This window comes from Yarrowia lipolytica, chromosome 1F, assembly GCF_001761485.1.
Source record: "Yarrowia lipolytica chromosome 1F, complete sequence".
NCBI classification, from domain to species: Eukaryota; Fungi; Ascomycota; class Dipodascomycetes; order Dipodascales; genus Yarrowia; species Yarrowia lipolytica.
In genome coordinates, this window is record NC_090775.1 from 951,916 (window position 1) to 979,121 (window position 27,206).

General features: G+C 48.3%; 11 protein-coding genes and 1 non-coding gene across 12 annotated transcripts; 5 read left to right on the forward strand and 7 right to left on the reverse strand.

The window, feature by feature from the left end:
• Positions 1-1,086: 1,086 nt before the first annotated feature.
• Positions 1,087-2,376, reverse strand: YALI1_F09542g (uncharacterized protein; the record flags this gene model as incomplete). The annotated part of the gene is made up of 1 exon (XM_505079.3): positions 1,087-2,376. One exon carries the CDS (start codon positions 2,374-2,376, stop codon positions 1,087-1,089), a length of 1,290 nt encoding a protein of 429 aa, XP_505079.3.
• A 2,034-nt stretch (positions 2,377-4,410) lies between these two features.
• YALI1_F09563g (uncharacterized protein) lies at positions 4,411-6,468 on the forward strand (the record flags this gene model as incomplete). The annotated part of the gene is made up of 1 exon (XM_505080.3): positions 4,411-6,468. The coding sequence occupies one exon, from the start codon at positions 4,411-4,413 to the stop codon at positions 6,466-6,468; it is 2,058 nt and encodes a 685-aa protein (XP_505080.3).
• Positions 6,469-6,768: 300 nt separating this feature from the next.
• YALI1_F09598g (uncharacterized protein) lies at positions 6,769-7,932 on the reverse strand (the record flags this gene model as incomplete). The annotated part of the gene is made up of 1 exon (XM_505081.3): positions 6,769-7,932. The coding sequence occupies one exon, from the start codon at positions 7,930-7,932 to the stop codon at positions 6,769-6,771; it is 1,164 nt and encodes a 387-aa protein (XP_505081.3).
• A 1,021-nt stretch (positions 7,933-8,953) lies between these two features.
• YALI1_F09608g (uncharacterized protein) lies at positions 8,954-9,763 on the forward strand (the record flags this gene model as incomplete). Its single annotated transcript, XM_505082.3, has 1 exon — positions 8,954-9,763. The coding sequence occupies one exon, from the start codon at positions 8,954-8,956 to the stop codon at positions 9,761-9,763; it is 810 nt and encodes a 269-aa protein (XP_505082.3).
• A 285-nt stretch (positions 9,764-10,048) lies between these two features.
• YALI1_F09627g (uncharacterized protein) lies at positions 10,049-10,846 on the reverse strand (the record flags this gene model as incomplete). The annotated part of the gene is made up of 1 exon (XM_505083.3): positions 10,049-10,846. One exon carries the CDS (start codon positions 10,844-10,846, stop codon positions 10,049-10,051), a length of 798 nt encoding a protein of 265 aa, XP_505083.1.
• Positions 10,847-11,502: 656 nt separating this feature from the next.
• YALI1_F09634r lies at positions 11,503-11,624 on the forward strand. The gene has a single exon (XR_002432154.3). It is a non-coding gene; the product is annotated as a 5S ribosomal RNA (ribosomal RNA).
• A 3,565-nt stretch (positions 11,625-15,189) lies between these two features.
• Positions 15,190-15,521, forward strand: YALI1_F09671g (uncharacterized protein; the record flags this gene model as incomplete). Its single annotated transcript, XM_068283282.1, has 2 exons — positions 15,190-15,446; positions 15,491-15,521. The coding sequence occupies 2 exons, from the start codon at positions 15,190-15,192 to the stop codon at positions 15,519-15,521; spliced, it is 288 nt and encodes a 95-aa protein (XP_068139383.1).
• Positions 15,522-15,526: 5 nt separating this feature from the next.
• Positions 15,527-17,614, reverse strand: YALI1_F09695g (uncharacterized protein; the record flags this gene model as incomplete). The annotated part of the gene is made up of 1 exon (XM_505084.3): positions 15,527-17,614. One exon carries the CDS (start codon positions 17,612-17,614, stop codon positions 15,527-15,529), a length of 2,088 nt encoding a protein of 695 aa, XP_505084.1.
• A 713-nt stretch (positions 17,615-18,327) lies between these two features.
• Positions 18,328-20,109, reverse strand: YALI1_F09720g (uncharacterized protein; the record flags this gene model as incomplete). The annotated part of the gene is made up of 1 exon (XM_505085.3): positions 18,328-20,109. One exon carries the CDS (start codon positions 20,107-20,109, stop codon positions 18,328-18,330), a length of 1,782 nt encoding a protein of 593 aa, XP_505085.3.
• A 1,601-nt stretch (positions 20,110-21,710) lies between these two features.
• On the reverse strand, positions 21,711-21,978 carry YALI1_F09737g (uncharacterized protein; the record flags this gene model as incomplete). Its single annotated transcript, XM_068283283.1, has 2 exons — positions 21,711-21,824; positions 21,877-21,978. The coding sequence occupies 2 exons, from the start codon at positions 21,976-21,978 to the stop codon at positions 21,711-21,713; spliced, it is 216 nt and encodes a 71-aa protein (XP_068139384.1).
• Positions 21,979-22,807: 829 nt separating this feature from the next.
• Positions 22,808-24,439, forward strand: YALI1_F09747g (uncharacterized protein; the record flags this gene model as incomplete). The annotated part of the gene is made up of 1 exon (XM_505086.3): positions 22,808-24,439. One exon carries the CDS (start codon positions 22,808-22,810, stop codon positions 24,437-24,439), a length of 1,632 nt encoding a protein of 543 aa, XP_505086.3.
• A 1,610-nt stretch (positions 24,440-26,049) lies between these two features.
• On the reverse strand, positions 26,050-26,904 carry YALI1_F09788g (uncharacterized protein; the record flags this gene model as incomplete). The annotated part of the gene is made up of 1 exon (XM_505087.3): positions 26,050-26,904. The coding sequence occupies one exon, from the start codon at positions 26,902-26,904 to the stop codon at positions 26,050-26,052; it is 855 nt and encodes a 284-aa protein (XP_505087.3).
• Between the last annotated feature and the right edge of the window lie 302 nt (positions 26,905-27,206).

The window sequence follows — 27,206 nt, forward strand, 5'->3', positions numbered from 1 at the left end:
CGACGGTTGCTAGGCAACCCGAATTGGGTGAGCGAGGCGAATTACTTCAGTTAATATTGGGCCTGGTGGGGGTTTTTTTTCTTTCACAGACAAATAATGACATAAGGGTGTCATTGGCGTGTATATTATAGTACGGGGCTTAATCGACTACTCTCTGGCGTGACTCTGGCTTCTTATTGTTATTGTTATTTTTGTTTTTAGAAATATTCCCATTTATATTGATTGATTTATTCAAAATAAAATAACTCAAAAGAAATTAAAACAATTCAGCAGAAATTGGAACTAAACTGCTGGGCTTCATTCGAGGATTAAAAAAATGATTCGTCATTACATTTATTCATGAGATAATCCCAAAGTATTCCATTAAACCACACACAGGTTCGACTGAAATCGACAAGTTGATCGTAACTACTCCATGTTGAATCGGGTTTCCAGACGGATACAAATTTGAATCAGTCGTCACGTGATTTATATTCATTCAATACACACTCAATGAATAGGATAAAAAACCTGTGTTAGAACCGCCCTTCACCAATTGTTCATCAAAAGCAAATGTTTCCTTGGAGGGCATATGTTCCATCTTCAGTTCTTTCAGCCTAAGGATAGCACCAGCACATCTACATACTGTACATACTATAGTTACAGTGAAGTGCTCGTTCATACAACCCCAAATCAGGGCCTTCTCAAATCATCATCTTGACATTACCATACTTGACTCAATCTCCAGTGGTACAGTAATTACGCGTAGCCACTTGCCCTCTCGAGTATGTACATGGCCGTAGCTACACATTCGTCGCAATCTCACTATCTACAATGCAGCTGACTTCGACCACGTGTAGTCCAATTTATCTATCAATTAGCACCTTTTTTTCCAGCCACCGTCTCTCGGACATGACATTAATGTACGACAAGTCCGATGACATAAGTCCGATATCTCCGGCCACGGTATCGCACACGGTGCCAGTACAGTTTCGGCATCGCTACATCATTTGTAGTATTTTCAATCTTTTTCACCTATAGCTATATACATTTAGGATCTGAAGGGGGCCTCTATCTATTAGGGCCGGCTGATTTTGAGCTTTCCGCTTATTTATCCTTCTTGGACTCATCCTCGTCCTCGTCCTCGTCCTCATCGTCGGACCGCTCGTCCTTCTGGATGTCGTGGAAAATGAACCGGTAGGCGATTCGGAAGATCAAAAAGCACCAGTAGGCGTTGACAAGCTGCAGAGCCGCCAGAAGACAGAAGGTGATTCGCTGCGACAGCGTGCACTTGTACTGCTGGGTGACCCAGTTGAGCTCAAAGGGACCGACGGTGGCAAACTCGGTGAGAATGGAGTAGAGGATCTTGAGGTTGAGGTAGTGACGGGTGTAGACCCAGACGCCCATGAAGACCAAGAAGAAGGGACCGGTGATGGCATGATCCACGTAGTTGAGGGTCTTGGAGACGGCAAGGAACACGTCAGACACGTCCATGGTCACGTAGACACACAGACCCATCCAGGTGAAGTGGAATCGGTACGAGCACCAGATGAGAGCAATGGTGACAATGTGGTGGAACACGAGCTCCTTGAAGTCCTTTCGGGGCTTCTCCAGCTGCATGCACAGAATCACGCTCTGCTGGCCCCAGAAGGCAGCCTGCAGCAGGTAGTAGACCTTGAACATGGCAATGTGGGTCTTGTGGGGAAAGTTCTCGTAAAAGGCGGTGGTGTTGAAGAACCAGATGGGAGTCTGGTACATGATGTAGAGGCCAAAGGAGCCCGCCAGCGAGTAGTAAATGATGGAGTAGGTCTGTTCCATGAACCGGTTGACCTTGCCCTTCTTGGTGACGCCGCAGAAGGTTGCAAACGGCTTGAGGAACATTTGCATCACAAACTCTCGGAAAAAGGTGAAGAAGATCATGTAGAAACCCACAAAGGTGAAGTCCCGTTTGCCCTTGCCGTACATGTAGTCGTCGGTGGGATTGAGCTCCGTGTGGGGCGCCAGCTTGTAGGAGGGGAAGATGAATCGATGCAGCGGGTTTTGCGGTCCGGGGTTGCCCTGGGCGTAGTAAGCTCCCACCACCACCAGCATGGTCAGCAGAGGGTTGAGCCAGGTGTTCTGGTACGAATACTCTCGATACGAGGTCCACAGGTAGGCCAGGGGACCGAGTGGCTTGTCATCTTGGTCGACAACGGCCGAAGAGGAGGTTCCGGCAGGGGCCTTTCGGTCGTCCAACGACGTGTTGGAAATGGCTCGTTGACGGGCCTTGGAGGCCCGGGCTTGCTGCACGTTTTCGGGCATGGTGGCCAGGGCCGGGCCCGAGTTGTCTCCTAGCGCAATGGTGCCCATGGACGATCGTCTGCGTGTGGGTTGAGATGGAGAAGATGGCTGTGACATGGTCGCTTGGCAGGCTACAAGTAGGTTGGGACAAGCCTTAGGTTGGGAGGGGTGTGTGGGAGGAGGTCGGAAGAAGGTGTGTCACTTGCACGCTTGTTTTCCTGGGTGAGTTTGCAACCGGAGTGTTGTTTTTGTGTGTGTGGCACGTCTCTGTAAATGGCAAACGACAGGCGCACGCGTGGATCGGGTCTTTCTTTGTATGCAGAATTTTACCCACGCTTTTAGCTCTTGTTACAGCGCTGCTTTGTTGGTGGTACTGTATGTACATACAAGTGCGAGTACACACGAGTATCGTACAAGTAAACAGTGGAAGAAGTATACAAGAGCCCACTAGCAATAGGATAGAAGAGGTGCTGTGGGTGTGCACGTCACGTCACGTGATGAGATGATATAGACTATGGGCACCGAGTACGTCCGACTAGCGCAAGACTGTCCTCTCTCACTTGGTAGTACTCGTGCTTGTACTTATATACCGGCACTCGCTTTATCTCTCCTCTCTCCTCTGACCACGCTTTATTACCACCATGTAAAGAGAGGGGTGCATGAAAGGAGGACGTGTCACAACACACTAAGGCATGGGCGGAGCGATGGCAATGGGCGCCCCCGGATCTTTTGACGTCTGAGGAATCTGTCATATCTTGCTACTTGCATCGCTCCTGTCTCTTGATCGATTATCGTGTTCCGTGGGTGGGCTAAAGTCAATGTGCCGAGGTTGGGGCAGTGCAGCTTCACAGTATGTATTGTACCGGTCCGTGCGGGCCCATACAAGCACCGGCCACCGTTGGCTGCAGAAAAAAACCGTTTGATGCACAATGTAAAGTTGGGGGAGGAGGGGGAAACGGGGTCGGCGACGACATAATGGAATAAATATCAGACGTCCACAACATAGGTGCGTTTTACTGTATAGGTGCGGTGCGTTTTTATGTATTGTATTACGACTTCTCGAACGGTACATGCGCTATCAAGCTATTGAGGGACGCTATTAAAGTAGCAGTTAGACTAACTCTAGATGAGACTATGATACCGTAGATCCCACCGATTAAACACAGCCCTGCTCATGTGTAGATAGATAAATGGTCATGACCAGATCGCTCCGCCCCCTGCATGCACAGAAGGATCAATACGAGTAAAGCTGTATGTAACGTGTACCTGTATTCGTATAGTATTGCTCTTGTCGCAGACTGGTATCATACCATCATGGCTACAGTCTGTACTGCACCAGTTCACCAAGTAATTAGTGGAGGTATCTTCTTCACTGCTTGCTGATGGCATCTGAGGGTATCTGATAAAGAGTAGTGATACCAGTTGAAGTACTGTAGCAAGTCTCTTGATGCAATCAGATACTTGTCTTGTACTCCACCGCATCAGACATCACTATCTGACGGAGTAGTTGTCTTCGTGCTGACAGTCATGTGCAGCATACAAGTAACCAGGCTATGTATGCTATCGTTACTATTTCTAACTTTGGTTGAAGACATAAACAAAAACCAATACGAGGCTTCTACGATACAAGAAACCGGTGCTTGCTATTGTATCTATAATACCACAACTATTGATCGCAATGAGGTATCGTGCAATCTGTTAAACAACTAAACAAGTAAACACGCACTCAGTACAAGTCGTCGTTCATCCTCTTCAATGGTTGTTTTCTCACACCGTCGTATAACCGTACTCGCAATTATTGCCTCCCCCCAATCGCGGGAATCGTACCCCCATGCACCTTACCGTTAGGACGCATGCCGCTCAGCCTCCACGATAGCCTTTGTGTCTCGAAATAGCTACATTTGCGAATGTACTTATAGATAGCCAGCTCGGATCTGTGGTGGTCAATCAATTTCCCTAACACAGCTGACCAGCAGATCCTCCTTGCAGTAACACACGGCTCTACTTCCACAAAGTAGTTAGCCGTCCACATTGCATCATCACTACTCCATCTCACCTCCCAGCAACTTTATTCAGTGGCAATAGTCGCTGCTTGTAGCTACCAACCACACCTCATAGAGGTAACCGCACCCACTCACCACCCTCACAGACATGTTCAGATCGTCGGAGCCCGTGTCGCCACTGGATGACGTGGTCACCAAGGCCACGGACGAAAACCTGACGACGGAAAACTGGCAGTACATACTCGACGTTTGCGACGAGGTGAACAACGACCCCGAAAATGGCGCGAAAAACGTCATCACCAGCGTCACCAAGCGTCTCAACAAGAAGTTCGCCAATACCCAACTGTATGCGCTCACGCTGGTCATCTCGTTATCGTCCAACTGTGGCTCCAAGATGCAGCAGGCCATTGCGTCCAAGGCGTTTGTCAAGACCCTCATGAAGCTGGCCAACGACTCGGCCGTCCACAAGAGCGTCAAGTCCAAGGTGCTTGAGGTCCTGGAGCAGCTGACGGACGAGTATAAAAAGGACCCTTCGTTGCGGCTAATTGAGGAGGCCTACGACGAACTGAGCAGGAAGAAGCCCGATCTCAAGGCCCCCGCCAAGCCCGAAAAACACAAAATCACCGAGCAGGAGCGCCAGCGAGAGGAGGAGGAGCTGCAGATGGTGCTGGCGCTTTCGCTGAGCGAAACAAACACCTCTGGCTCATTTCAGCAGCATCACCAGACCAACTCTCAGATCCAACCTCCTGTTAACAACTCTCATTTTGCCACGGACCCTCATCAGCAACAACAGCAGCAACAACAGCAGCACAACCAGCAGGATTACGGGCAGCAGTCCAACAACGCCAACACCAACAACAACGCTCCGGCAGTCGAGGACCCCACACCTACGGTGGCCACGGTGTCCCGAGTCAAGGCCCTGTATGACTTGAACGCCACAGAGCCCGGAGAACTGTCTTTCCGAAAGGGCGACATAATCACAGTGCTGGAGTCAGTGTTCCGAGACTGGTGGCGGGGATCTCTGCGGGGCCAGGTCGGTATCTTCCCACTCAACTACGTGATGCCTATAGCCGAACCCACTCCCGCGGAGATTGAAAAGGAGGCCCAGGAAGAGCTGTCTGTGTTCTCTCAGAGCAGAAATATTGAAAAGCTGCTGGCACTGCTGTCTTCGCAGGACGCTGCCCGGCTTAATCTCGCCGAAAATGAGGAGCTACAGTCCTTGTACCACTCCACCCTTGCCATCCGGCCCAAGCTGGTCAAGCTAATCGACAAGTATGCCCAGCGAAAGGACGACCTGGTGGAGCTCAACGAGAAATTTGTCAAGGCCCGAAGAGTGTATGATGACCTTATGGAGGCCAGCATGCCACAGTATGGAGGAGCTGCTGCAGCAGGTGGATATGCAGGTGGTGCACAGGGTGGAGCTCCTGCAGGATATCCTAGTGCTCAGGGCGCTCCCGCAGGTTATCCAGGTACTTCAGGTACTCCAGGTACTCCTGGTTACCCGCCTCAGTATCCTCCCCAGCAACAGCAACAACAACAGCAACAGCAGCAGCAACAGCCTCCTTATCCTGTTCAGCCTCTTCAGACACATCAACAGCAGCCACAGCAGCAGCAACAGCAAACTCCATACCCCGTGCATCAATACGATAACACACAGGCGCATGGAAGACAGGGATCTACTGACTCTGGAAGATCACAGCGCATGTATTCCCAGGGAGGCCAGGGAGGCCAGGGACCCACAGATCTGCATCCCGCGACCACCGGAGGAAGTGGGTACGGATTCCCTCCTCAATATGGGGGTGGAGCACCTTCTGCTCCCTCTGCTCCCCATGGAGGTGCTGGAGGCCCCGGAGGCCCCGGAGGCCCTTCTGCCCCTTCTGGAGCCCATTCTGGAGCCCCCTCTGCGCCTCCTAGCCATGCTCCGGCTGCTTCTGCTCCTCACGGCTACGGATCTCCTTCTACAGCTCATTCGGCCCCCTACGGAACCTCCCCCGCGGCCTCTGCGCCCGCCAGACACTCGCCATACATCAATGGCACGCCCACCAGCAACCTGGGACAGCAATCGCCGGTCACCAGCCAGTCGATCCCTATTCCCAACAACAACAACCTGGCTGCTCCACCGGTCCAGGGTCTGTACTCTCATGGCACCTCACCGCCTCCCCCGGTGCCCAATGCAGGCCCCCCTCCCAGTAATTTTTACGAGTAGTTAATGAGCATATGACAATACGAGTGTGCAGTACATACTTGTAGACGTATCCGTGGGTCAATCTGAGTAAGTGTGTGTTAAGGAAACGTCCACTTTTGACGATATCTGTAAGTACAATCAACGATAGAATACCGTTAGTGCCAACGATTCAAATGGGTCCATTGCGTGTAAGTACATTTGTTCCAATACCCTCGACATAGTGGGTCTGGTGACTACATCTCATTAGCTACAATACAATCAAATCATCAATAAATCAAGTGTCAGAGTTTGCACCCTTCTATATGTTGGCAACGCATCCGTCTACTCGTTCTGCTTGGCAAACTCGTTGATAAAGTCCTTGAGCAGCTCGGCGCTCTGGACAGTGACGGCGTTGTAGTTGGAGATTCGGATACCTCCGACGGATCGGTGGCCCTTGAGACCAGTCAGACCCTTGGCAGCCGCCTCCTTGAGGAACTTGTCCTCGAGACCCTCGCCATGGATGGTGAAGACAATGTTCATCTTGGACCGGTCGGCCACAGCAACAGGCAGGTTGTACAGCTTCTTGTGGGCATCCAGAGCGGCATACAGAGAAGCAGCCTTCTCTTCAGCCTCCTTCTGCTGCACCTTGAGGCCTCCCTTCTTGATGAGCTGCTCGCTGACCTTCTCAACGACGTAGACGGCGGGGATGGAGACAGTGTTGTAGGCAGAGTTGTTCTTAACAATGATTTCAAAGTCCATGAAGGAGGGGGTGACAGCAATGTCGAGCTTTCGCAGAGTAGCCACGTCAGCCTTGGGCAACAGGCTCTTCTTGATGATGTAGAACGACACACCGGCAATACCAATGTTCTTCTGGGCACCTCCGAAGATGAGACCGAACTTGGACACGTCCAGGACCTTGGACAGGATGTTGGAGGACATGTCGGCCACCAGCTCGACGCCCTCAGGAATCTTGGGGGTCTCGGGAAACTCCACACCGGCCACAGTCTCGTTGTCACAGTAGTAGACGTAAGCAGTGTCCTTGGGATCGGAGAAGGTCCAGGTGTCCTGGGGAGCAATGACGCCAAACTTGCCGTTGTCGGTGAACTTTCGAGAGTCGGAAACCACGTTCACGTCGGCTCCAAGTTTGATGGCCTCGTCGGTCGCCTTCTTGGACCAGTCGCCGGTGATGAAGTAGTCCACCTTGCCCTTCTTGCCAGTCTCCTTGGCGTAGGCTCCAAGAAGGTTGTAGACGATGGCAGCAAAGCCGCCAGAGCCTCCACCCTGGGCAAAGAACACCTCATGGGTGTCAGGCACGTCGAGCAGCTGCTTGAGGTTGTTCTTGGCGCCATTGATGATTTCAGTGGCCTGGCCAGATCGGTGCGAAATCTCGCCCAGACCGATTCCGAGACCCTGGTAGTTTACCATGCCGGCAGCGGCGTCCTCAATGACCTCTGAGGGAAGGAGAGCGGGTCCAGCTCCGTAGTAATTGGGGTGAGGTCGGGTCATTGTGTCGTAGTAGGTGGTGATTCTGTGGTTGTCCTGAGATCGAGATACTGCTGCACCTATAAAGTGACTGTAAAAAGTTTGATTCCCGAGTCAGAAGAGTCACAGTGTATTAGAGGAGGAGTGACTCTTGGTGGTTGGATTGTGCAGTTTGGAGAGGTTTGAAAACGAGAAATCGGCCCTTTATATATATATTCTGGAACACGTCTGGGTACAACCCACCACACACCTACATACTGGTTCACTGAGATGGTGACTGAGACGTTGCGTCATACATGGTGCATATATGAGCCGCAGTGTTGAGTGTGTACAGTTGGTGTGGGCATGTGTGTATACCAGAAGGAGTTGAATATATACAAATGGTAAAGAGAGAGGTTTAGTGATCGAAACTGATAGTAAGAGACATTGTTTTCTGATCGAATTCCAATGTATCGAATTACAGGGTTTTTATGGTGTTTTCGGGTGTGTTGTAATAATCGCTACGACTATGTACGGTTGGTCCAGGTTGGTAGTTATAGCAACAAATTACTTGAGTGGGGATAAGAATCTTTGCTCCTCTATTAAATGAATATGTATATGCAGAAAAAAATATAATTTCTAGATTCGTAAATATATTTTATACTGTTGGAAACAACTATTCTCAACTATTCTGTAAATACGTTTACTATTCTTTTCATTGCAATACTCGGACAATTAGACAGATAAATTCATTTATTGAAACACACAAGGACAATCATCGTTTACTTGTGGTTTACACAAGATTAAATAAAGCTGTTCAACTAATTACTTGTATTTGAAAAACAATATTGCAAACAGTGAAGTGCAAGAAAACATTGCCACGTTGCTGTCATCACATGAAATCACATATGCGGTTTCCTATACAAGTATTTCTCCCGCGCCTTATGTATCCCACACAACTCCTGCTTCTTTCCATTCACTAACAATTGGTTAACCATATCATACTCCATGCCCTCCTGCACAGAGCTGCACAACACTATTTCCTCCACACATCACTCACTCTCTCATGAAGAAGTTCACGAAACCCGCGCTTCCCGTGGGCCAATCAGGTCTACAGTTGCGTGGACTCATTACTGCGGACGAGCTCAAACGGCTGAAAAAAGAGCAGGCCGAAAAAGACGAGCGACGCAAGATCGAGGTGGAACTCGGCATCGAAAACAACAAGGAAGAGGGTCCGTTGAAAACCAAACCCGCCAAGAAAAAGACAGAGAAGAAACGGATAAAGCTGGCGTACGATGAGGAGGACGAGGAGGACGAGGCTCCGGTGCTCAAGAAGCGCACCGTTATCAAGAACCCCAAGGCAGACACTGGTGGGCTAAAAACCAAGGGCCAGGTGCAGAAGGAGAAGGGCAAGGAATGGGAAAACCGCATGGGACTGGTGGAGAAGCAAAAGGCGATGAAGCTAGAGCCGTTCGTGATCCGATTTGTGTTCTATGACGGCACCCAGGCGCCTGGACAGGTGACTGTCAAGAAGGGAGATCCGATCTGGCAGATTCTAGCTCGTGCACAGCGGATTAAAAAGGAGTTCCACAGACTCAGCGTCGACGATATGATGTTGGTGGTCAACAATCTCATCATTCCACACAACTATGAGCTATTCTGGTTTCTTGACAAGCCTGTGAGAACCAAGATGGGCAACCTGTTCGACCAGACAGAGGCCGACAGTACAACCAACACCAAGGTGGTGTCACGGCTGTGGTTTGAGCGCAACAAGCATGTGTTTCCTGCAACGCTATGGAAGGAGTTTGACCCAACTGTGGACTACAGTAAACAGGTTCTTAGGGATAAATGGGGAGAGGTTTTGTTTGAAGGTTAGCATGTGGAAAGACATCGGTAATTATTTATTTAGCAATAGCCAACGACAAGATTTGGTTCAACGAGGAATTCATTTTATGGAAGTAGAGCGTCCAGAGTGGGTTTCATGTATTTGTAGTGGTAGGGTCTGGCATGTTCTGCTTGGTGGGTCTATAGATCGGTATTAAAGTACCTGGAGCATTCTGAAGTCTTATATATTGAATAACGTCACATCCTGCTCTCAATGTTGCGCCCTGGGTTTTCAATTACTGTTAATACGATAAATATGCGTTTGACTATGAGTCCTCTAAAACTTGGGTCTTCGTTTTCTCGCGGTGAACTTGGAGTCATTGGCGACCCGCTTGCCCCGCTTCCGGCCCACCTCCTTCTTTCTCTGGATCCACTGCTTGGCGGTCTCCTCCTTCTTTCCCTTTCTCAGTGTCTTGCTTCGCTCCACGGCATCCATCTGCACTCCGTCCAGGTTGATATCGTTATCAGACATACCGGCAGACAGTACCAGGTAGTACTTTGTGTTCTTTTTGGACTCGGGATCGTCAACAACGATACCTCCGCCAAATCCAGTGGCCTTGGCAGCCTGCACAATCTGGTCTCGCTGGTTGTCGTTAGCAGGGTAGAACTGGCACACAGCCTTTCCTCCTCGTCTCAGAGAAGCGTAGAGAGTGGAGAAGAACTTCATGAGTCGCACCTTCGGGTTGGCACCGGCGGTATCGGCGTTACAGAGCCACTGAATGGCTGAAATCGAAATGGCAGCATCAAAAGTACCAGCTCTAAACGGAACCCCGTCCCCCATATCTGCCAGAAACAGATCCCCCTCAACCTCCTTGTCCAAAGCGGTAGCCAACATACTAGGGGCAATGTCCATACCAACCCAGTGATGTCCTTCCTCGGTCAGAACCTCGCCTGAGAGTCCAGATCCACATCCTACATCCAGAATGTAGCTGCCCTGGGGCACGTTGAGCAGTTCCAGAGTCCGCAGAGTCATCTTGGCCTGGATCTGCTGCACTCGCGACGAACTGGTGTATTTGGCGGCTTCATCGTCATTGTAGAAAATCTCCGGAGGTGCAATCTCTTCGGGTCGCGACATTTTTTGGGTGGCTTCGTACACTCGGTTAGGAAAATATATTTTTCTGCCTGCATAATATTTTCATGCATAATCACCTGAGAGTTTGTTATTAAGCGAGGCTCTCATGGACAGTATCAGAGGTGTGTAACGTGTCACGTGACATACGAGAGAGGGAACCTGTTTTTTCTGTAGCTTCATATCTAAAACAGTCTTTGTTGTAACTCACAGTTCTCTTCATTACTGTATTAAAGCTGGTCCTCCTCGGCAATAAGATCAGAACTATACACATGGACCTCAACTAAACTGGTTGAGGTAGCCTTAACAAAATGAAATATCTTCTAATGGGGTCAGTGGGGAAGTCTGACCAGAAATAAAGCATACATAGAAGTATTATGAGACCTATAATCTGAACCCAACAGATGGATGCTTCTCAGACTCGCCTAGTGCTCGGAACTTCTTGATGTGGTTATCAACAATAGCATCATAAAATATCATTGTTCTCAGCAGCTCAGACACTAAATAACAACAACACATGATATTAAGCGTTAGTCACTAACCATGAATACATTTTATCTTCTTGTGTCTCTCCGTCTTTATCTCCAAAAGCAAACATAAAGATTCGGATCACATGACATATATGACCAGTTATAAGGTCTCAGTGGTTTTTATTTTCTAACGGTTGCGGCCATATCCTGGTGAAAATACGGCTTCCCGTCCGATCAGGCCATAGTCAAAGCACCAAGAGAGCCTAGTTAGTATTGTAGTGGGAGACCATACGAGAATCCTGGGTGCTGCAATCTTTTGGTTTCTTTTTTATATGCACATTTCTGAATGGGAGCGGAGCTTTGGTGCTCAGAAAAGGAGGAGATGAAACAGAAAAGATCAAATAGCTATTAGAGATTGATTTCAGATATATGTATTCTTTTCTTGACCCCACGAGGAGACTTGCAACAGTAATTCTCTATGACGTTCTGTGTGCGTCAATCTACCCCATTTTCCTCTTCTTGGGTGTGATCTCCGGGTCGGAGCTTTGACTGAATTCCATCTGGAGCCGCCTTACGCGGTCTTGTTTCCTTTTCTGTGCCTGTCTCAATTCTCTCTCCTCTACCGACCAGCGTTTCAGACACTCATTGAGATGCACTTTGTAGTACTCTTGGTTCTTGAGCCCTTCGGTGCAGATGAAGCAGGTCCATGTTGGTGGTCTATCGGGGTGCATTTGAGGAGCGTAATGCGGAGGGAATGCGATTAAAATAGTGCTGGAAGAAGTCGGACAACTGGTGCGAAAGGCTGGGATGATGCTGAGAGATGAATACGCTTGTCCTTGACACAGAGAAGCTGAAAAGTACAGTAACATCGAAGAAGCTGTTAACCTATGCAAATCAGCCCCAAAGTATAAGAGCCCTGTATCCATGTGACCATTGTGTGTCATAGCAATATCGGAGTGTACGTACTTCTGTACGAACCGTATCACCGACGAACCATTCCATTGTCACTCAGACAAAGTCCCGAAACAATCTAGGACATGGTCTGCAACGAGATCCTGGTGTATTCGTCTCATGCAAAACTCACATAACTTGGTGTTTGACGGGTGGTGGTGATGGAGGCGGCGGTGAAGGAGTTGGAGATGATGGAGGGGGAGGCGACGGAGGTGGTGATGATGGCGGAGGAGACGTTATCATGGGCGGAATTTGGATGGGGAAGAACAGTCAAGAGGGCTTGTTGAATACTTATACTGTATAGATTCATATTGCCTCATGGTGGTCGGTGAAGAGAGCGTCAGGAGAGTGTGAGCAATGAGGCTAGTGTGTGTATGGAATACTTCTCCGGAAGAGAATACGTGCAAGTTTTTGTCATTATTTCATTCAGATCAACAATAAATTAGTTCAGAAACTTGAACAGATCACTGGGGCGGCTTGTCAGTGCACTGTTTATAATGCTTCTGCATCTCCTGGGGAGAAAAGAAGGACTTCATGCAACGGGGACAGTGGGATAACATGTTGGTGAGAATGGGGAGAAGTGAGGATAGAGGGCTAAAGGGGGTTTTTTCAGGTATAAATAAATAATTGTCAAGGACTTTTGGGGCTGGGTGGAATGGGGCCGATCTAAGTTGTTTGTAGTAGACAGGTCGAAACGACGTTTATGGAGAGACCAGGTTGCATGAGTCAAGGCCCATCATGTGACTTAGGTGGCTATCCCGTATATATTATTGAACAAAAATACCAATACTTGTATCTGGTCATGAGATGAGTTGTCAAAGGTCACTTTGGTTCACGTTATATGTCCCTACCGATTGATGGTTCTGGTGTCGTACGAGTACTTGGCACATAACGGAGAGGCAGTACAGTACATGAAAAAAGATGCAGAAATGGAGGGGTAAAACGAGACCCATCATGAAATGTGACCCATACTGCTATTATATTGAAGTCAGTCCATTGAGGGACATTCCACGTGAATCTGGCATGGACGGTACGATACATACAAACGGAACGACCTGATACGACAATCACAAGTGTTAAAACAGTACATACCATTCGATACAATACAATCAGCTGCTACAAGTACTATCATTCAGTCAGATAAACTAATCCCTATCGATTCGCCTCAATTGGACTTTCTGCGGGCTTCCTGAGATCTTTGTTGTCAAAGACTGCTCAGACATGGGTTTTGCTAGGTGATACCTCATGGGTCTGTCTATGGCGATAAAAATAAACCTCTGAAACCAATCCAAGTTTCAACGCGTCTCTTGTAAACCTGCTCCTTGCAGGTCTTCTGGTGTTTCTTCAACTCGTTGTTGCCCAGAAACTCGGCAACGTGGACATCTGACGAAACCAGCATTCATAGTGGCTGTAATGGTGCTTAGGGTCAAGTCAGGTCTCAAAACACAATTAAATAGTGACGGTGGTTCGTTTGGGGCGTCTACGGTGAGAACAATACAAACCGGGCACTGTACACAGACTTGCAGTATCATGCATACCGAGTGCGTCTGAAATGCACACCATACTATGGAACAGACCACAACCAACAGATTACTGGCTTAAAAATACGGAATAAATCGATTTCTATGTATATATTTACAGACCAGCCCCATTATACCAACAAGCTACGTCGCACCAAAACAACCAAAATCAAACTTGTAATAAATATGTTCCATCGTCTGTTGCAATATGTTCCATCGACTCGAACGCTCAGTTGCTGTTCTTGCACTTGTCATAGTGCTTGAACATCTTGTCGTAGCTCGAGTATCGTCTGTCGCATCGAGGACATCTTACGTAATCCATGTTGGTGTGATGTGAGTGATTGTAGTTGGTGTGGGTGGACAAGGAGAGAGCACAGCGGTTGTATTTATATTATATCTGGCACAAGAGCCCCAGCGGAAACTGTCGAACGTTCTTGGACGTACTTCTGCAGCAAGTCTTTTGGGGTCGGACAAGGACTTCACCCATATGATGAGGTGGACGCGATACGAAAATAACAAAATAACAGACATACGAAAGCAGTTGTATTATATTTGCACATGTTTTTCACAAACTACACTTTCCCACAAAGTATGTACAAGTACATACGATACGGTAGCTAGTTTATATTTTATACTCCAACTAGATGCTCATCCAACTTTTGGACCATGGGCACTGTCAATCACTGTAATCAGGAGACACGTCAAGAATCTGATTATTGAGAGTCCAAGCAGTACCTTCTCGAAGCTTCAAGCGCTCCAGACACAGCCGGTAATGACGCTCCTTCTTGTCGTCCTTGGAGAAGCACCGTTGGCAAATGGGACACATGGCGTTCTTACCGGAAGACATGATGTAAGCGATAATAGGGTGCGAGTACGATATCTGTATGCGAGACGAAGGTGAAATGACGATGGGAAAACCCCGTTTGTTTATTTATAGACAGATGTGACCAGGAAAGATGGGGCTTGTGAGTGTAGACAAGGACTCTACAATGTGTTGTAGTTCTCGCTTGGTTGCAGCTCTGAGACAAACAATATGAGCCCATGACAACGGATCTCACCTGAAGATATTTGGGGCATCTTGAACGGTGGCCCTTTGAGATATTATTTGAGACGAACAAGAAGAATACCGCTCGCTTGTTGACCCCACCCATGCACACAACCAGGGGTAAGGGGGCAACCGGTAAACAAAGGTGATCGTCTCGAAAATTCTGAAAATATCGAAGTCACTGGCAATATCGGGAATGTCGACCATTTCGCTGAATTCCGGCATACAATACTGCCCAGGAGTCTGAAACAGTTGCATCGACAAGTCTCGTTGTACATGTGTTCACGCGTCCATATCATTTTACTAAAGATACTGGTACAAGTATCATACTTGTATGTACTGTGGCTACACTCAAGATCGACCATGTATCAGCGATGCCCGCATGTTAGCTTCTCTATGCATATGCATCTGGTCAATCCACCTGAGCTCTCCCCCCGCCCACCAGCTATCATCGATACTTTCGTGGTCTATAATTCATCTATGTACATAGAACCCAACATTAGTGAAAGTCCTCAGTTGGCCTCACGACGACCCCAAGAGCTCGGTTCAGCCAGTGAGTCGTCACCAGGCACGCACCTAGGGCAACTGGCATGCCATCTATGGCACCTAGGGCTTACTTGGTCATCTCCATATAATACTAGACTCAGTATCAGCCAATGCACAGCTCCAATGCTCAGCCAGTCGACCTGCAGTGAGACTCTCATCCCTTCATCAACGTCTTCAACCCCTGTACCGACGTATCCTTCTTCTTACTCTTCAGCTCTCCCACCAGCGATGTCGGCTCTCCGACCGGATCCACCATAATCTTATACGCCTTCTGGGCCTGAGCCAGGTTAGAAGCCTTGTAGATTCTCGACAGTTCTCCAGAAGTCATTTTGAGCCGCGAAATCCACAACTTGGCATGATCCATATCAATGTTGTCCACGAACGACTTGAGTTCCGCAGCTCGCAGCTTCAGAAACTGCTCCTCCGTCAACTCAATCGGCGTCTGAGTCTCCAGAGCCTTCTGAGCATGCTTCATGAGCACGGCCACGTCCGCAGATTGACGCATGTAGAGACTCTTGTCCACCAGTCGCTTGAGAAACTTCTTTTGGGAGTCAGTGGCAGGCCTCGATCTCAGCTTCTGCGCCCAGATCCGCATCTCAGGAAGGTATTTGCTGTTCTCCAGCGTTTCTGCAGCCGCATCGAACGCGTCCTTCTTGGAATCAAACACCTTCTCCATGAGGGTACCTGTCTTGCCGAAAAAGTTCCATCGCTTACCGTCGCCAAAAACGGGAACTCCCATGGTCACCAGACTGGCCTTGACCTTGGATTCACCGTCAATCATACTGTCCGAGTCCGGAATAATGGTCAAACGAACACACGTGCCTCTACTACCCTTGTCGAGAGCCCAGGAGTTCGGGGTAAGATGCATCCAGTTGTCAGGATTGGCAAACCCTTCTCCGTACTCTCCTTCCTCCACTTCCACGTCCTGGATTTCTCGTCCAAAGTCGAGAAAGTCCTGGAGGGAAGAAAACGTTGTAATCTCCACATGATCAGGGTCCTTAGTCTTCTTCTTCTCCTCCAGAAGTTCCTCAAACGATGCTCTGTCACAGTGGTGGCCTGAAGGAAGTCCCAAAAGACTCGGAGCAGTCACCATACCTGCCGGAACTGTCCCCACAAGATCAACCACCGCGGTGTGGTCTTTCCCGGGATGTAAGCGCAGACCTCGTCCGATCATCTGCATCATCAGACCCTTGGACTTTGTAGGGCGGTTCAGAATGACCAGATCAATGTTGGGAATGTCTGTGCCCTCAGTAAAGACGCCACAGTTGAACAGTACCGGTATATCACCGCTTTTGAACTCATCAATGATGGCCTGACGAGTTTTCGGTTTGGTGGTGCCTGTAACTCCTTCAGCATTGATCCCCTGGGATCGGAACAGCTCCACCAGATCCCTGACGTGCTGAACATCAACGCAAAACACAATGGTCGACTTGTAGCCGTGTTTCGCGGTCATATTCTGCCACGTTCGGAACACCAGACTGTTCATTCTGTCCGTGTTGACCACCTTGCTAAGCGACGACGTCTTGAAGTCGCCTGCGGCACCAATCTCCACCTCGGTCAGGTCAGCCATGGAAATCACAGTCGAAAACTTGACACTAGACAGCCAGCCGTCGTTGATCATGTCCATAAACGACAAGTCATAGACCACGTGATCAAACGCCTTAGTAAGGGACTTTGTGTCTGTTCGAAACAGTGTAGCCGTAAAACCGATCACCGCGACATCGCTTTTGGCCTTGCTAGCCTTGAAATGCTGAATGATGTTGAGATACGACTGACTGGCGGCATGGTGTGCTTCGTCAATGATAATGGCCTTGAAATCAGTAGGATCCAGCTGCTCCAAACGCTTGCCCTGCAGTGTTTGGACGCCTGCAACCACCACGTCTGCCGAGGGATCAGCCACAGTCGTTCCCATTTCAATCTCGACCTTCAGATCTGGATTGAACCGTGAAATCTGATTTTGCGCCTGAGTAGCGAGCTCCTTTCGATGGGTAAGAATCAGTACTTTGTTACCCGTGTTCTTGGCCGCAATCTGGTTCAGCAGATTCGCGAAGATCACCGTCTTGCCTCCTCCTGTGGCCAGCGAGACGGCGATTCGTCGTTTACCGGCATTCAATGCGTCCAAACATGCCGAAATGCATTCTTTCTGGTACTTTCGCAAGTCTGGCGGTGTCGAGGGAGTTTGTAAATGGCGTAGAAACACTCCCGGAGGCCGGAAATGGCGTATACTCCGAAATAATTGCATAGTCTTGGACGAGATAGAGTTTCATGCTGGACCTGAAAGCTACGAGTACTTGGAGATGCTTACTAAGAAGGATGAAGTAGTGTAGGGTAATAGGAAAACACATAATGTGCTCTTATCGGTGAATGTTAGCTCAAACTTGTGGTCTCCGTGTTTATTCTTGATTCAAGCGTAGTAAGAAACCTGTGTTGGACGGGGAAAACGAGCTTTCTGTTACGCTTAACAAAAGAGTCTCTAGAATTGAGTCCATCTCTAATTGAGTAGTTAGACGTAGCACAGGAGGTTAGATGTCTCCTCTTAGAGACAATCACCTCCGTACCAAATGTATATTATATCATACGTTTACATTTTATATATATATATATTTTTCGAGAGGACATAAGTGTTATATCATTAGTTCCATATCCCGGGCTGAAAGTAACAGAGCACACGAATCTGATGCAGGCCATGGTGATGATTTCGACACCTGTAATGAAGACGAAGAAGCAGTAGTCGGATTTGGCGTCTTGTGAGACGGTCGTCGAGAGAATACTTCAACAACTGATCTATATCTCTCACAGATACGTCAAACACACCGGGTAGCACGCCGAGACACTTCAATCTACAAGATCGTACTCATACAGTAACTCCCGCAACAGTGTGACGACTACTTAAGACTTCAATATGATTCCGTGTATTAGTTTGGACTGACGGGAACACAGCTTCCTGCGGTTTGCTTACAGCTTGGAAACATCCAAGCCCAACACCACATCATCCTTTCTATCTCTCAACAGCCGTCTCAACACCTTTCCAGAAGGGTTCCTAGGCACGGCCTCAACCACCACGATTCCGCCATGCAGATTCTTGTACTTGGGCATCTGGCTGTTGAGTGACTTGAGAATACCCACAGCATCAGCTTTCGGATCTCTCAGAACCACAAAAGCCCGGGGAGACTCTGTGCCTTTATCCACGTCCATAACACCAATAACAGCACAGTCAGCAACCAGAGGATTGGCCAATAACGCGTCTTCCAGCTCAGCAGGAGCCACCTGTTTTCCCATACTTTTGATAAGCTCCTTGGTACGGTCCACAATCATTACTCTGCCCTGCAGATCAAAGAAACCAACGTCTCCAGTTCGCAACCATCGTTTCTTGTACCAGGGCATGTCGGGAGTCCAGTCAGAAGCCTCTTCGAACGCGTCTGCGTTAGCAGAGGGGTTCTTGTGATATCCGTCCATCACGTGAGGTCCTCGAATGAGAATCTCGCCCGTGGGAAGTCCCCCAGCCTTGATAGCAGCATCTAGAGACGCCGGATCAACGTCACAAGCAGGTTGGTCAACTCCCTCAGACACCACTCGAGCTTCAGTGTTTGACACAAGTTTTCCAACCGATCTAATATGAGCCACGGGGACTTCGGGGTCGAACAAAGTACACACAGGCGACGTCTCGGTCATGCCCCAGCCCTGGATTACCCGCAGGGTACCGTACTCGGACACTCCATCTTTTCGGCCGGTGATTCGTTCCAGAAACTCTTCTGTGGCTTTGACACCGAGAGGAGCAGCTCCCGAGAGAACAGTGGTCAGGTTGCGTTTCAGATCTGGCACATATTTCTGCGTAAACGGATGTTTAGCCAACAAAATGATGATGGGGGGTACCAGTGGGAAGATGTTTACCTTGTACTTGACAGCAGCATCCAGGAACTCGATGAAATCAAAACCTTTATGGAACACAGCAGCAGTGCCTCTGTGGACTCCAAACACCAGAAACTGGGCTAGTCCATAGAGGTGCGACACGGGAATAATAGCGGAGGCCACCTGATTTGTTTTCAACAGAGCATTGGAACTCTTGGTGCTCATGATGGCGTTGGATGTGATATTTCCATGTGTGATTCTGACAGCCTTGAATAGTCCTCCTGAGGTTCCAGAAGACATGGCCAGGTATGCTACTCGAGTGATACTCTCTTTGGGACGCAGCTGGAGTCTGTTTGCAAACTGGAAGTTGGCTTGAGCCAGAGGCACTCTCTCACTATCTTCAATCAATTGTTCAAGAGATAAAATGGTTGGATTTGTCTTGGAAACAATGATAGCGTCTTCCAGCAACTGTTTGAATGGCTCAGAGTAAACAACCATCTTTGGAACAACAAGCTGGAGCTGATGAGCAAACTCCTGGACCGTGTATGAGCAACTTGCAGGCGATAGGGTAGCACCAGCATCCAGAGCTGCCCAATGAACAGGACCTGCCCAAATACAGTTGGGAAAGAGAGTGATGAAAACGTCGCCCATGGACGGATCAGAGACATTGTCACGAGCGTTTCCAAGTCCGTGCTGCCGGAAAATGGTCAGAAAGTCATTTGACATTTTCCACAGCTGCCGCTGACTTAGCTGTTCGCCGGTAGCCGCATCAATGAAGAACGGAGTGGTATCATTGACGAACGGGGAAGTCCGGATAAAGTCGGGAATTGTTCCGTCAAAGAACTCCCTGTCGTCAATTGGCTGGTTGAGAGAGGTGTGGATGATCATGGCGGGTGGTTTCGGAGCTACTTTGGCTCTGTCTGGTCTTATATACTAGGTCTGAGGGGTAAGAGGGGAACGTCTAAAAGATGAGTTATCCTGTAGGCTGAAATGCCACCTGGGGAGTAGGTGTTTATAAAGAAATAGTAAAACATGGTAATTGACATAAACAACAGCATTGTGGACCCCGTTATATAATTGACACATTTATATAGCTTTCATGGCGTAGTACATATTGGTATATGTCACAGCATACTCAATGATTAGTGAACATGACAAGGGTCTGTTCTACAACATACATGGCAGGGCAAAAGTCAATGAGTTAAACTAGTGCCAATTATCGAGTGGCTAGACCACCTGAACTGTGTAACACGACAATTTCAACTCCTTACAATACTGTTTGAGCACTTGTACATCTACTCCTCACACTATGGCAGATTTTGTGGGGTAGCTGCAAGGGCGGAGATGTCTGCTAGCGCGGAAAGGGCGTATTCTGAGAGGTATTGTGGGAACATGTAAGTATAAGTAAATAAATTTGTTTAGAATCCGATACTGATGAAAACTGTTTTTCAATATCTCAGATCTGACGTTTGTGAAACCAGTTAGAAGGGGCTGATTCAAGACCCTACTTGTAGTGCATCTCGTATGGTATGTAGTGTACTGCAAGGAACTATAATTCAGACACTAGAACATCAATGATGGTGTTGTGTTGTTCCAAGTACGTTTTCTAGACAGAAACGAAATCAAGATGCAATATTTTTCAAGCAATCAACTTTTTTTCTTCTTTCAATTTTTCCATTTTCTCCATTTTTCTCCGATTTCTCCGATTTTCCATTTTCTCCGATTTTCCATATTCTCCAATTTTCCATTTTCTCCAATTTCCATAAAATACAAAGAAGACAGATGCGGAAAGAATTGCAGCTCTGCATGCTTCTGTGCTTCTACAGCTGCCAGAACCAAGACAGACAACAATGGCCAGCTTCCATTGTACTTGTACTATTGTCTGATTCTGTTAGATGATACTTCTGATTTGCTCTGATAATTTTTCCATGATCCGTCGACTTTTGCAGCAAGCCGCCGCCGGTGACTAAAAATACCACCGTTGGAATGCTCTCATTCCGGAGAATACGAAAGTGGGCTTTATTTGGCCATTGGTCCATTCCTTTCTGCAGTATTGGTTGATCTGTGTTTCGGATCATGCATGCAATGCATTGATATAACTACTGTACCGTATCGATATCACAGGCAAAACCAATGATACAACCAAGGACCATGTACGGTGCAAATCGTCGCACCTGACGTGCCAACTGTCTCAGGCCCAACGAAATGTCTCAAGAGCGCAATTTTCGACGCAGGGAGGCAAATTTATCCGAGCCAACCTTGCTCCAGGTGGAGATACGCTTTGGGACGGAGATTGCTGCTGTGGAGAGAATTTCACAAGAGCTTGTACGGGATTTCGCTCGGGGAATGACCCTGTGGGGGTCACCCGTACTGTACTATGAAACACCTTTATCCAATGCAGCCAACAACGTCATGGGCCGTGATATAGACATATCCAGCATAGACATTTCCAGCATAGAGTCTTGAAGAGGGAGGAAAAGCGAGTCTTTTCAGTAAAAGTACCAACCGGTACATACTATGATAGGAATGAGGCTGAAGACTTGAGACAAGTTTGGCCTGAAGGCTCCAATGGCACCATTCTCAAATGCCGACAATCTCTCTTCCTCATTACCGCGCTTTAATAGCGAGGAGCTATTAGTTTGATTTCATCCAAACCCCGCGGGACGTATTGGCGGGCCAACCAAAAAAAGAGTCTTCATTTAGCGCGAAAAAAACAAGAGGTTGAAGGCAATATTTCTGCTCAATTAGACGACACATGATCTCTTGTCCAACAGCAATACGGTTCCTGGACGCCGCGGGTCACGTGAAGGGTATCCCCGGCTTGTGGATCTCTGGACACCTGTGGATCTATCGACCCTATGGACTTAGCTGGTCTGTGATCATGCGATGAGGCCAAGACTTTTGTGCAGATGAATCATGTGTCTGGGTGAGACTTGGGTCGGTCTTGTAGCAAGGCTGGCGGGGCGCCACACCGACGGCGAGGAAGGGGGGGTTCTCGTTGACTCCGGCCTCCGACTGCGAGCTGTGAAATCGCGCGACCGTTCGCTGGTGCCTTACAGATGCATCTAAAAAAAGCCTCGTTGTTGCTGGGTAAGTCAAACCTCGGTAAGCACGATGGGCTGCCCAGAGAGAGCGAGTGCACTGCAGCCCGGAAGGTTGACTGAAGAAATCTTATACCGTTTATCTTCTTTAATTTTTTTGTCAGCGCCTTTAAACTCGGCGGCTTAATTAGTGACCGTTTTGGGCACCTAAAATGGCGCACGAGGTTATTGTTGAGGTCAGTAGGTGTGAGAGAGTCTGAGGGCGGGGGCCGGACAAGTGCTCACTTATATAGTTGTCTCCCATGACACGGGTCTGGTAACACGCCGGCGCCTGACACGGCTCAGATTTGGTTCAGCTTGGCACAATTTGGTTTCAAGCTTGCACTTTAGCAGTTTGTACACTGGCAGCAAGTTTGAATTTCAGTGCATGAGAACTCTATGTATAAGATGCAAATGACGCACGGCCCTACATATAGCGGGGTCTATCGTGGCGACGGGGCAAAAAGGATACAAGTCGTTCTTACAAGACACTCTCCGCACACACAATGGCCACACTCCACCCCGAAGACGCCGCAGGACGGCCCGTGCGACGACGACCTCGTCCCTCCAGTTCGGGCGGCTCCAGATCGCCGTCCACCAAACGACACTCGATAGTGCGGGAGCATCTCGGAGAAGAGCTCAATGTGCCCGACGGCCAGGAAATGGACCTGGGCCAGGTCAACAAGAACCTCAATGCCGCATACGCCAAGGCCGAGAAGGACTCGGACGACGAGAAGGAAAAGAAGGAGGAGGGCGTGGTGGACGAGCTGCCAGAGAAGTATTCCTACCCTCGATTCTCAAAGAACAACCGACGCTACAGATTCACCGACATCAAGTTCAAGCCAACACCGTCGATTCTCGACAAGTTCGCCCACAAGGACTCGGAGTTCTTTGGCTTCTACACCCTGCTGTGGATGGTGTTTGCCTTCTGCGTCTTCCGAACCGGCCTGCTCAACTACACAAACGAAGGCATCCTGTTCCGGGGCCAGATTTTCGCCATTCTCAGCAAAGATCTCTGGAAAGTCGCATTGGTCGATCTGGGCATGTACCTGACCACCTATCTGTCTGTGTTTCTGCAATTGGCCGTCAAGCACGGTCTGGTCGACTGGAACTCGTTTGGCTGGATCATCCAGAACGTGCACCAGACCCTGTTCCTCTTCTTCTACCTTTGGGTCGCCAAGTCGAGTAACCTGCCTTGGATCGGTAACATCTTCATTGTGCTTCATGCCTTTGTCATGCTCATGAAACAACACTCGTACGCCTTCTACAATGGCTACCTATGGACTGTCGAGGACGAGCTCTCCCACGCAAAGCAGCGTCTCACCGAAGACATTCCTGTTTCAGAGAAGGAGGATCTCAAGCTGGACATCGAGTTCTGCGAGACAGAGCTCAAGGTCCAATCCAGACACACCCCTTTCCCCACCAACATCACCTTTTCTAACTACTTCTGGTACTCCATGTTCCCAACGCTCGTCTACGAAATTGAGTTCCCTCGAACCCCCCGAATCAAGTGGACATACGTGCTGGAGAAGGTCGCCGCAGTCTTTGGCGTCTTCTTCCTTATGATCTGGGTCGCAGAGTCGTACCTGTATCCCCCTGTGGTGGCTGTTATTCAAATGCGAGACGAACCCTTCTGGAACAAGGTCCGAATCTATCCCATTTTCCTGTCGGACATTCTGCTGCCCTTTGTCATTGAGTACATGCTTGTTTTCTACATCATCTGGGACGCCATTCTCAACGGCATTGCCGAGCTCACTCGCTTCGCCGACAGAGACTTTTATGGCCCCTGGTGGAACTGTACCAGCTGGGAGCAGTTTAGCCGAGAATGGAACATTCCTGTCTACCAGTTCCTCAAGCGACACGTCTACCACTCGTCCATCTCTGCTTTCAAGTTCTCCAAGGGCGCAGCTACCCTCACCACCTTCTTGCTGTCTTCTCTTGTCCACGAGCTGGTCATGTTTGCCATCTTTAAGAAGTTCCGAGGATACCTGCTGTTGCTGCAGATGACCCAGCTGCCCCTGGCCATGCTGCAGAAAACCAAATGGATCCAGGACAGACCCGTTTTTGGCAACGCTTTCTTCTGGTTCTCGCTCATGATCGGACCTTCTCTCATGTGTTCCATGTACCTCCTCTTCTAAGCACAGTCGCTTCACCACTTGTGCCTATAGAATGTCAACCACTGTCAACTTCTTGTATGGCCATCAACTATGAACAAGTCAGTTGACAGCTACAATGCTTCCACTGAAGTTATCCTCCCCCACTGTATTTTATTCTTAACACTGATCATCTACCTAACGAGACACTGTAGAGCCACTGGTATTGTATGAAACTTCGCCAAGAGATGCCGACGATGAAAGTCTGAGTTTAAGAAAATCAAAAAGGGGTAAAAAAAACGGTTTACGCCCTCCGAGCCGATACTACGGAGATATCGGAGTTACAGACACTTTGGGAGCAAAGTCTGCAATACAAGCCCACGGAACTAGAGGTGGGTCGTCAGTAAAGGCCGACGATACTCAGCTGGCTGCATAACTTCCGGATTGAAAGAGAGCCAGTCTTTCGAACCTCGGCTCAGAAAAGAAGAGAAGGAAGGTACAAACATCATACGATATAGAGTCTTTTTAGCACGGCGGTCAGTTGGATTGCAAAGTGGAAGGGCAAGAGTACTGCTGCCTTGTTTAATTGGTATCCACTATGCATTTTGCTTTTTGCAAGTGGAACTGGGAGAACTTGTAGCCTTGGGTTGATGCGGTCGGAGATTAGAGTTGATCTGAAAAATAAAAAATAAAAAAACGAGATGCGGATTGTGGAAGCTGTAGAGGATATGTGACTACAAGAGTAGTATCTACGAGTGTGTACTTGCTGCGAAAGTTGATTTCGAACGAACCAGCTTCATTGACTAAACAGTGATGATTTTCGAGACAGCGGAAAACTTCAAGCCAGTATGCAGCATTTAGGCTCATCGGCACCTATTTTAGCCGCAACTAGCCGCTTCTTTCTGTAACATACGATGATTTGTCAGGTACAGTACAGTACCGTTTTAAGCACCTGAACTAGCGGTGGCCTACGTGCACATGCTCGTATTGTAGTACCGAGTTAAAGATTGTTTTGGAGTCTAGAGTTGTATTTGTCATTGTTTTATGGAAGTGTGTCTAGTTATAGCTGTTCCACAGCATGAGAGATGTCTTCGTCATACCCAGCGGTATGCTCAACGGTACCCGTTTGTTCCACAGCAAGAGAGGTGTGTTCGCCATGGCCAGCAGTATGTTCAACGGTACCCGTTTGATTCGAGCTTTCCGAATGTTCTCTATTGGGATCAATGTACTTGCATCATGTACCGAGGGAAGGCGGTGATCTGAGTTGAGTTCGAGTATGGACGCGGGCTGACTTGTCTCGGGGGAGCCTTTGGAACTGCCGCGTACTTGTTGCTTCAGATCTCTCCACTGCAATTGGGGAACCAGTACTAGTCAACGAAGTGGTGACAGTTAGGCTGTTCCTGGAAAGTGACAACCATACGCATTCTTCACATTATTTCAGTTGAATATCACCTTCCAGTACACCACCATCAATCGTGTAATTCTGGTTTCGCTGAGTACAACGCGATGGACTTGGAAGTTGTCAATTGACCCATCACCAATAATTGTCTGGTACATGGTCGCAGATGTAGTCAACGAATTTGAAGCGGAAAGGACCCATATCCGTGATTATTTCGTTCCACCAATGATATCGTAAGTCATGCGAATCTTGCCTGTCACTTTCCATCCATGGTCAGGCTTCTGATAAGTATGTCAGCAGCTTTAATAACTCCCTTCAACCTCACGAGCTTGTCAAAGACAACGGGTACCCGTTTCAACAGCTGTTTTTGGTCTTGAATCTGGTACTCTGGCGAGCCGTAAGCGTGCATAATAATCTTGCTGATAAGTTCGTTCTCGTCTTCGTCGTCGTCATAATCGCCATTATCATTGCCCTGGATACCTATGTCCATGGGGAAGGCGATTCTCCATTCTAGAGTGACAGTCACGTGGGGAGATTTGAATTGGGCAGTTGGGAGCGAATAAGACGGTGTAAAGGACGCGCTCTGAAGGCTCGACAGACTATCAAAGGCTCTGTACCGTGCTATAGACAGCTCATCGTACCGAGCCAATCCTGCAAACAATGCGACGACATTTCTGCGGTTGCAGCACCTCTGAACAAATGGCTTCAGCACAGGGATGTCCGCATCTTCAACTCGCAGTCCGGTGACCTTCTCCATGCTTTTGGTCAGCACAACTCGGCATTGAAATGAGTGTCCTGAAACGTGAATGATGGAAACATGGTGACTTTCACCCGTCCAGTAGGAGTCGCCAATCGACAATTTCAGGGTATGGAAAGCCGTCTGTAATTGGCGATTCGAGGTGATTTCCTTGTTCAGCTGGGCTCCAATTTCTCCTTCCAGTTGCTGAGTATCTATCTTGTCGTTGTTGCTGGTGAGCAGCTGCTGTACGAGCTCCTGAGCGTCGTTTTCGGCACTCTGAGAGCTTTCTAGCTTGCGTATCTCCTCTTCAAGAGCAGCCACGCGCTTTCGATACAGCTGGACGCGTTGCAATAAGCCCTTTTGTGTCGTCATGAAGTGTGGAACTGAAGTCACAAGAAATCAAGACACGCGTGGCATGATGCATGAAATATGCACAACACCAGATTTATATAATTTCCGTCTAAAATTTGTAGAAATGCCAAACTACGAGAGTAGCCATTAATTGGTGATAAACAACCTGTAATCTGGTTCAAAATACCCCTCTCTCTGTCTGCTTGTAGTATGTCATAATACTACCCATTCTTCCGATTTTCCCCCATCCAATTCACTTGATAAGCAATAAGCAATAAACAACAAAAAAACAATGCAATAAATAGATACATACCGGGGGCTCT